This window comes from Otolemur garnettii, unplaced genomic scaffold, assembly GCF_000181295.1.
Source record: "Otolemur garnettii isolate 467f Iridium unplaced genomic scaffold, OtoGar3 scaffold00002, whole genome shotgun sequence".
Lineage (NCBI taxonomy): Eukaryota > Metazoa > Chordata > Mammalia > Primates > Galagidae > Otolemur > Otolemur garnettii.
Window position 1 is genome coordinate 26,777,259 of NW_003852397.1, and position 9,428 is coordinate 26,786,686.

At 40.7% G+C, this 9,428-nt stretch overlaps 1 protein-coding gene across 1 annotated transcript; it reads left to right on the plus strand.

The window, feature by feature from the left end:
* The first annotated feature begins 6,380 nt into the window (after positions 1 to 6,380).
* On the plus strand, positions 6,381 to 7,416 carry TAAR8 (trace amine associated receptor 8). The gene has a single exon (XM_003781678.3). It carries the CDS (start codon positions 6,384 to 6,386, stop codon positions 7,410 to 7,412), a length of 1,029 nt encoding a protein of 342 aa, XP_003781726.1. The 5' UTR covers positions 6,381 to 6,383; the 3' UTR covers positions 7,413 to 7,416.
* Positions 7,417 to 9,428: the final 2,012 nt, after the last annotated feature.

Genomic DNA, 9,428 nt, shown 5'->3' on the forward strand with positions numbered 1-9,428 from the left:
CCTAGTAGCTGGGACTATAGGTGCCCACCACAACACCCAGCTATTTTTAGAGATGTGGTCTTGCTTTGGCTCAGGCCAGTCTCGAACCTGTGAGCTCAGCCTTGACCTCCCAGAGTGCTAGGATTATAGGCATGAACCACTGCGCTTGGCCTGAAAAATCCTGTGTTAAGCTGAGGGGAACATTATGGTTGGCTATCTCAGTCATTTATAATAATTATTTAATATAAAGGAAATGTATCATTTTCAATGGTGACATGTGAAAAGTTATGGACATTCCATTCTTCTGTTGACATCCCAAATCCCCTTTAGTTTACCCTGTTGTGAGGCTGTCACGTTACTATAAGCAATAAAGTGAAAAAGATTGGAGAGCAAAGACTCAAACCCAAGTGTGAATAAATGATTTCCCAGAAGGATACCGGCTCTCCTTATGGAGGTGGCCACACATTTTGTGGTGATTCGTGGCTTACCCTCTCCATCTCTTACCCTCTCCAACTCTAATCCAGTGGAGTAGAGTTCACGTAAGCTTCAGCAATCAACAACTGCCATTTTCTCACTGAGCTTCCCACTAGAGCAAACCTCCTCTTCCTTTATGTACTGACTCATTTCTGGCCACAATTAATAACAGGAAATAGAGAAAAAAAATAGGAGAAGAGGCCCCACACAGTGGCTCATACCTGTGATCCTAGCACTCTGGGAGGCAAAGTAGGTGGATTGCCTGAGCTCACGGGTTCAAGACCAGCCTGAGCAAGAGCCAGACCCCATCACTAAATAAAATAGCTGGGCATTGTAGCGAGTGCCTGTAGTCCCAGCTCCTTGGGAGGCTGAGGCTAGAAAATTGCTTGAGCCCCAAAGTTTGAGTTTGCTGTGAGCAATGACACCACGGCACTCTACCAGGGGTGACAAAGTAAGACTGTCTACACACACACACACACACACACACACACACACACAGAGTTAGGAAAAGCATTAGTGAGTGATTTAGAAAGAAGATAGTCAACAATAAATTATAGATCATACCTAGCTTCTAACTCAATAAACGTTTATGTATGGCCTACCATGCATTTTGCATTGAATTCAATATCCTAACATCAAATGGAAAAGACAGTTTTATTCCTCGTAATGTTGTTTGCTTTTATTAAGATCTGAATTACCTGCAGGTGTTTCTTAAAAACAGCTCTCAAGCTTCTACTGAAGTCCTTCCAATAATCATTTACAAGAGGAATCTGTGTTTGAGCAAGAGATGTGTATCTAAATAACACCCAAGAAGTTGTGCTTATCTTTGTCACACTGTTCTATAACATTAATCTCTTCTGGAAGGTTTTATATTTTGGTAGTGTTGCATGAATTGATCTGGCCGGGGTTGCAGAGGTAAAGACCAGCTGTCAGAATGTCTTGGAAAAGAAGGGGGCTACAGCTCTCTCAGGTATACAGTGACCCTAGTTTATTTCTTACTCACTTATATACCCTAACTATAAAGCATTCTGCAAGTACACACATAATCTTAAATTTACAATACAATAAAGTGACAAAAAAGTCACGAGCCTTATTTATCTCTTTTTGCTTCAAGGAACAAAGCATTCATCTGTAAAGAATAGACGTACTCTTTAACTCAGCAGCACAATAACCTTATCTTGATTTATGGCTACTCAGGTCTCTTCCAGGAGATTCCTGAACACAGCAAGCTCTGTTTTCAGTGCCTGCCTCCCACTAGATTAGTTTTCTAATCTCTCCTGAGGGTCTTCATAGGAATATCCCTTCCTGCAGACCTTGAGACAGTTTCAATCAAGAACAAAGTTATGGCAGCCTTTAATGTGGCTCGGCTACATGGTAGTTAATTTTATTGGCTATAATTTAGCGGTGTGTCCTTTGGAGCTTTGGTTTGCTTTTTTAAATTTTGAATGGGTGAGTTTGTTTAGTTTTGTTTCATTTGCCCCCAATCAAAGCACACACTTAGTGCCTGTCTCCACCCAGGTTTAAAGGTTCCCCAAATACAATCTTGCTCCACAATGGTGCTCTGGGTTCCTGTTCTGTTGTCATACTGGAAAGGACACTGACCCAAGAAAACAGGCATGGACAGCTCAGCCAAGTTCCCGGTGGTCAACCCATGTCTGTGTCCGTTTATCTCCCTAGACTAATTGCTTTCCAAAAGCCAAACTCCTAGGTGGAGCCGGGGCAAAGTCACGTTGCTTCAGTGTCCTTTCAGCGAGAGGCCTCACTCCAGCCCCTGACTTTAAGCCTCACTCCAACCCTAACTTTAAGTGGGAAGAGTGTCTCATTTCCTATTTGCCTGGGGCATGTGTAAACCTCCTTAAAGGAATCAAAGTCCTGGATTCCATTTTTCTGAACCCGGAAACCAATGGGCCCTCATTTTCAGCTTTGCTCAGATGTTGTGCTTGTTTCTTTGATTTCCCACTGAGATTATCTTGTCTTTGAACTGTATTGTATTTTTCTTCTTTTTTAATATGTCTGTCTCTTTCATATATTTGGAGCACAGGAGGTGACACATGACTAACTGAGGCATCTTGGCAGAAAGTCCTGATGAAATCTTTATCTCGTCTGGGAAGGAAAGGTGGAAGAGGAGAAACCTGTTTTACATGATTGCAGATATTTTCTAACCTTTACTTTTTTACTTGAGCCAGGTCTTTGTCCTCAAAAGGTAAACACTTGGAAGTTCTGTCATCTTTCCTAACAAACGGTGCTCTTCCCTCTAGCTTTTCTAACCTCCAACTTCTATATCTCCTGGGATGCCTAAGTCTGGAGACAGGTGTCTCTCAGAGATGGCGGCAGCAGTGGGGCACCCTCCTCCACGGACCACACTTGACGTCAGCAGCAGAAGCAGTAAATGCCGATGGTATGCAGAAAATCCTTCCTCCCCTGTGATGTTCACATCCTAATCCCTGGGACCTGTAAGTATGTTATTATATGAGGCAAAAGGGACTTTGCAGATATGATTAAATAAAAAATCTCAAAATGGGGAGATTATCCCGGATTATCCATGTGGGGCTCAGTGTAATCACAAGAGTCATTAAAAGTGTCAGGAGGAGAGAAGAGAGTCAGTGTCAGAGGCAGAAAGAGATTTGAGGATGCCGTGCTGCTAGTTTTATGGATGGAGGAAGGGGCAGCAAGTTAAGGAATGCTAGGATGTGTGAAAGGGCGGGAAACAGATTCCCTTCCACCTCCAGAAGGAATGCAGTACTGTCTGCATCTTGATCTAACTTCATTAAAAGTCATTTCGAATTTCTAACCCCCAGCAATCTAGTCTTGTAAGAATAAACAACAATAAATTTGTGTTGAAATGAGCCACTAAATTTGTAATTTAGTAATTTATTTCAGCAGGAACAGGAGACTAATCCAATGCCATCATCCCAACACAGAGGCCCCATGCATGGCTGGGGACACCTCCAGTGACTGGGTGCTTACCTGATCAATGAGCCAGGATCTCACTGGTCACTCAGCAACACTGAGTGACTAATAGGAGCAGGGTGAGAGAATCTACTCTCCTAATACAGGGAAGAGGCCGTTTGTGGCCTTAGGCTTTAAGAAATCTGCCCCATTTCTTCTCCTTTGGACCCAACTTTTCAGAGCCTGTATCTGTGCTTGGTTACCTGTTTGGCAATAAAACTTTTCCAGTTAGAGCTCCACCTTGGGTCTCACCTCTTCACTGGTTTTTATCTAACATCCAGAATACAATAACACACAGATCAAATCAAAACAAAAAGAGCACCATGGATGTTCTTGGGATCCTTGTCTCTGGCTCTTGACTATGCATCTCTCTTCCTCTTGACAGTTGTGGAATCCCAGTCGTTGTTAATTATCTCCCTTGCCTTCCCTCCTAATTTCCACTCATTCTCAATTCACTGCAGTCTAGATTCTACAACTTCCCCCCAAAAGAAGTCCATCGTGCTCATCATTCTCATAGTTGTTAATGCCGGCAAACGATAGTCAGTCCTGATGTAACTTGACACACATACACCACCAGACATTCCTGGTTACACCTTTCTCCCCGAATCTCTTTTATCCACGGTGTTGATGGAGCCACTTTTTCCTGTTTTTCCATTTGCATTTCTGGCTATGATTTTTTTTTTTTCCAGGAATAACTCCTCTGGCTCTCTGGCTCTTTCTATTTTCTCTCTGCACACTCAAATCCAGTCAGCTAATACCGAGTATCTGATACATCCTAGGCACCATGGCTATTGGGCACCAGGCAATCTCATTGACCTCTGTGGTTTTAAAAACACCAGAATCTGAGGAATCCTGAAGGACTGTCTCCCACAGAGTTTATTTCCTGAGCTGACAAATTTTAGGCTGGACTACTTACTGAAGCACTCTAGTTTTATGTCCCTCTGGCCCCAGTTTTAGATGAAACCTAAGTCATCGTCTTTCCCTCTTCAGTATACTCTTTCTCCGGTATGCTGTATCTTATTTGTTGACAAGGAAAAACCTGGCAATCATTTTTGACTTCTGCCTCCATCATGGATCCCTGAAGCCCTGCATCCTTTTAGTCTATAAATTGCCTATTTCCTATTTCAGCAAATAGGGAGGTAAGATTATGGAATAGGAGCAGGGTAAGATCAAATTAAGTCTGAGAATGTAAGGAGAAGCTAAGGTAACATTACCAAGAAGAATTTGGCAGATAATTAACTGAATGATTGTTTTCATGTCATATCTTTAATATATGTTTTCCTAGATTTATTCCAATATATTTTTAAGATCTTTTATCCTAAACGGCAGATTATATTTCTGTTTTCAAGTCCTACATATGCTGTTGGGGGGAGAAACATCTTTATCACTTCCTACTTGATAGGTGCTATAGAGGATCCACAATAACTATTTTTCCTATGTAACTAAAGACTGAATAATCTTCAAGTTTTGAATTTCTTTTAATTTTTCATTATGATTAAAATGGAAAAGAACATAAGTGGTGATATTCAAAAGCAATTACTCAGATATGTGGTTTGATTCTCTTTTAAATTTTCAGAATTCAAAATTATTATTCCCTACCACAATTCCCTGTGTCCTTTCAGACACAAACAGCAAGCATCAAACAGCAGGACCATGGCCAGCAATTTTCCCCAAAGCTCCCTTTATATGGAGCTTCAGTCCTTAATCTCCCTCCCTTATTCTCTATGTTCCTGCTAATATTGCGTACCACCCCCCCCACCCCCCCCACTCCCCGCCCACAGTGTCCGGCAGAAGCATATAGGCTGTTGTCCCCACTCCAGGCTGGCGCAGCCCTCACATACTCCAAATGCTACTCAGTCGGGCCACCCCCTCACCTTCAATCCAAGTATCGAGTTCTCTCTGGTGTGGATTTTGCAGTCCCTTGGGGGGCACCTGTCTGTTGGTGGTTGAGGTGACAGGTCTGTAAAAGGGCAAATGCTTGGCTCAGCTTCCTTTCCCCCATCTTGGCCAGAACATATTAGTTCTGCCACTGGCAGGAGGGTGAACTTGGCAGGGGGTGGGTTATGTGCAGAGATCTTCACCTGCTCTGTTACCTTCTCTGTGCCCAAAGGAGTGGGACATTACATAGCAAATATTGAGCATCATGACAGCTCAAGAAAGACAATAAAGGAAAGAAAAAATATTTCTATTTTAGTACCTTTAATGACATGTTCCTCCCATATTTCAGAAGTCTGCATTTTTATTTTGTTGGGTCCTGCAAATTATGTAAACGATCTTTTTTTTTTTGGTAGACAATATTATAAATAGGGAATAGGTGATATTTTTTGTCAAATATTGGTCTATTTCAGGGCAGCTGGACTTAAAGAAATCTCTTGGTTATGAAAAATCATAATTATTTCTACAAAGTAGCACAACACAGAGAAGCACATTTTGTGAAAGAACTTTTTAATTATATTTATCCAAAGTAGGTTTTCTTTCATGATTCACACCTTACACTGCAGGGATTCCTTATGAAGAATTTATAATGGGTGAGGTTGATTGGCTGGCTCCCTAAAACATCCTGGGGGTAAGAGCCTATTAAAAGGTTAGTCTTCAAATATGTAATTACATCAGGTGATTATCCTTTGCAAGTAAGAGCTTCATAGGTATAGTAAACAAAGCATGTAAATTAAATTTCTTTAGTTATTCAGAGAATATGATTTCTGGGCTAATGAAAATTCATAGCAGATTTGCTTGTGGTTAACTATGAGATTTAGACATGGTTACAGAATAATTAAGTCACTAAAGACTGAATAATCTTTGAGTTTTAAATTTCTTTTAATTTTTCATTATAATTAAAATGGAAAAAGAACATAAATGGTGATATTTGAAAGCAATTACTCAGATATGCAATTTGATTCTCTTTTAAATTTTCAGAATTCAAAATTGTTATTCCCTGCCACAAGAAAGGACAGAAACAGCAAGCATCACACAGTAGGACCATGACTGGCAATTTTTCCCAAGCTGTCGTGCAGCTTTGCTATGAAAATGTGAACGGATCTTGTATGAAAATGCCCTATTCACCCGGGTCTCAGGTGGCTCTGTACACAGTGTTTGGCTTTGGGTCTCTGCTGGCTGTATTTGGAAATCTCCTGGTGATAACTTCAGTTCTTCATTTCAAGCAGCTGCACTCTCCAACCAATTTTCTCATCGCCTCTCTGGCCTGTGCTGACTTTTTGGTGGGTGTGACCGTGATGCCCTTCAGCATGGTCAGGTCCGTGGAGAGCTGCTGGTACTTTGGAGCCAAATTTTGCACCCTGCACAGTTGCTGTGATGTGGCATTTTGTTATTCTTCCCTCTTGCACTTGTGCTTCATCTCCATCGACAGGTACATTGCTGTTACGGACCCTCTGGTCTATCCTACCAAGTTCACGGTGTCGGTGTCAGGAATTTGCATTGTTGTCTCCTGGCTCCTGCCCCTCATGTACAGTGGTGCTGTGTTCTACACAGGTGTCAGTGACAATGGGCTGGAGGACTTAGTAAGTGCTCTCAACTGTGTAGGTGGCTGTCAAATTGTTCTGAATCAAGACTGGGTTTTGATAAGTTTTTTGTTATTCTTCATCCCTACCCTTGTTATGGTAACCCTGTACAGTAAGATTTTTCTGGTAGCTAAACAACAAGCTGTAAAAATCGAAGCTACGAGTTGCAAAGCAGAATCTTCCTCAGGGAGTTACAAAGCCAGAGTGGCCAGAAGGGAGAGAAAAGCAGCTAAAACTCTGGGGGTCACAGTAGTAGCATTTATGATTTCATGGTTACCATACACAATCGATACACTAGTTGATGCTTTTATGGGTTTCATAACCCCCGCCTATATCTATGAAATTTCTTGTTGGGGCGCTTATTACAACTCAGCCCTAAATCCTTTGATTTATGCTTTATTTTATCCTTGGTTCAGGAAAGCCATAAAGCTTATTTTAAGCGGGGAAGTTTTAAAGGATAGCTCATCAAACATTAGTTTATTTGCAGAATGAATGTTAGCACCACATTGAGAAGATTAAAGATATTGCCAAAATCATGAGTTTATGATGAATTTAAATATAAGAAATAAAACATTTCAAAATTAAGGAAATACATTACTTTTTCAAGTTAGCCAAGAAAAAAGTCACAGGAAAGTTAAACCATTAAACCCTTATACATATATTTATACACATATTACACAATAAATGATAAAGTGCTTTACCTAGGTCACCTGCCTCAATGTTTTGAATGCATCTTTGCCACGTGCACTTGTATTTCCCAATTTGGTGAACCCCACTCTCATTTTTGGACGTGAAATCTCCAATCTTCTTTTCTTTTATGCTCAACTCTCATTTATCTACAAGTGGCCCTTGTTTGCTTGTCTTTTACAACAGACTGAATTAGTTTGCCAGGGCTGCCATCAAATATCTCAGACTGGGTGGCTGAAACAACAGAAAGTTATTTTCCCACGAATCTGGCAATTTGAAGTCCAAGATCAAGGTGTCACCAGGGTTTCTCTCATGGGCCTTTCTCCTTCACTTGCAGATAGCTGTCTTCTTTCTGTGTCATCACATGTTCTTTTCTCTGTATTTCTGTGTCCTAAACTTCTTTTCTTATCACAACATTAATCTTATCAGGTTAGGACCCACTCTAATGACCTCATTTTAAAGACCGGAGTTCCCGGGGTTAGAATTCAACCTATGAATTTTGGGTCCCACAATTCAGTCCATGCAGACGCAGTCTGGGTGAGATGACACTACTAACGGGGCTGTGTATTTGCTGCCCTTTCTGTGACATTTCTTGCTGTTCCTTTAGTATTTGTGCTTCCCAGGAGTTTTAGGGGTAAAGCAGGTAAACTTCTCCTGCTTAATGGCTGGGCAGAGTCTTGCCCATAGTATTCGGGGCCAGTAATTCAGACTTGGGATCAGGTAGTAACTACAGACATTACCCAGACATTTTGTAAGTGAAAAAAAATCCACCCCCAAAAGGCTGGTACAATGATCCTTTGCAAATGGAAACCACAAAAGAACAATCAATTATCACCAACAATTGGGATTTCTAGACCAACTTTTATCACCTGACAATAGTGTACACAGGCCAGTCCCCAGGTTAAGAATGAGATAGGTTCTGTAGGTTTGTTCTTAAGTTGAATTTGTACATAAGTGAGAAGAGGTACTTTACCTATTACCTGAAACAGCCACTGGTCTTAACTGCAAGTTGTACATAAGTCAGATGTTTATAACTCAGGACTGCCTGTAATTTATTTCCACAACTTTCCTTAACAGAGTTTCTCACCTAAAAATAATGTATATTTCATTTCCCAACATGTTGCCATGTCAAAAATTCTGTGATAATATTGCAAAAAGAGTGTGTTACAAAGATCATGAACACTGCATAACATAATTTTATATATTCCTTTCTGAATATTTTATACTCTCAAGTCAATAAAAGTCATTCTGGAATACATATCTAGGGTATTTTGTAAAAAGAAACTAAATTATAGTAGAGTAGTGAGATATGAACCTTGTTTACCAAAGTAACATTATCAAAGTACTTTTTCCTCATTGGCTTCCAATGAGGCTCTTAATTATTTTCAAATAAATTTTGAGCATTAATTCTGTGTAAGTACCTGTGTCAGGAGTGGTGAAGAAAAAATATATTTTATAGATTGTATTTTCCTCAAGGAAAATAATTTTTTTTTTTTTTTTTGAGACAGAGTCTCAAGCTGTCACCCTGGTTAGAATACTATGGTATTACAACTCACAGCAACCTCAAACTCTTAGGCTTAAGCAATTCTCTTGCCTCGGCCTCCCCAGTAGCTGGGATCACTGGTGCCCACCACAACACCCAGCTATTTTGTTGTTGTAGTTGTCATTGTTGTTTTACCTGACCTGGACCGGGTTCGAACCTGTCAGCCTCAGTGTATGTGGCCAGCACCCTACCCACTGAGCTATGGGCGCTGCCCGAGGAAAATAATTTTGAGGGAAATACAGGCAACACATTTTTAATTACATTACCAAGGGCCAAAA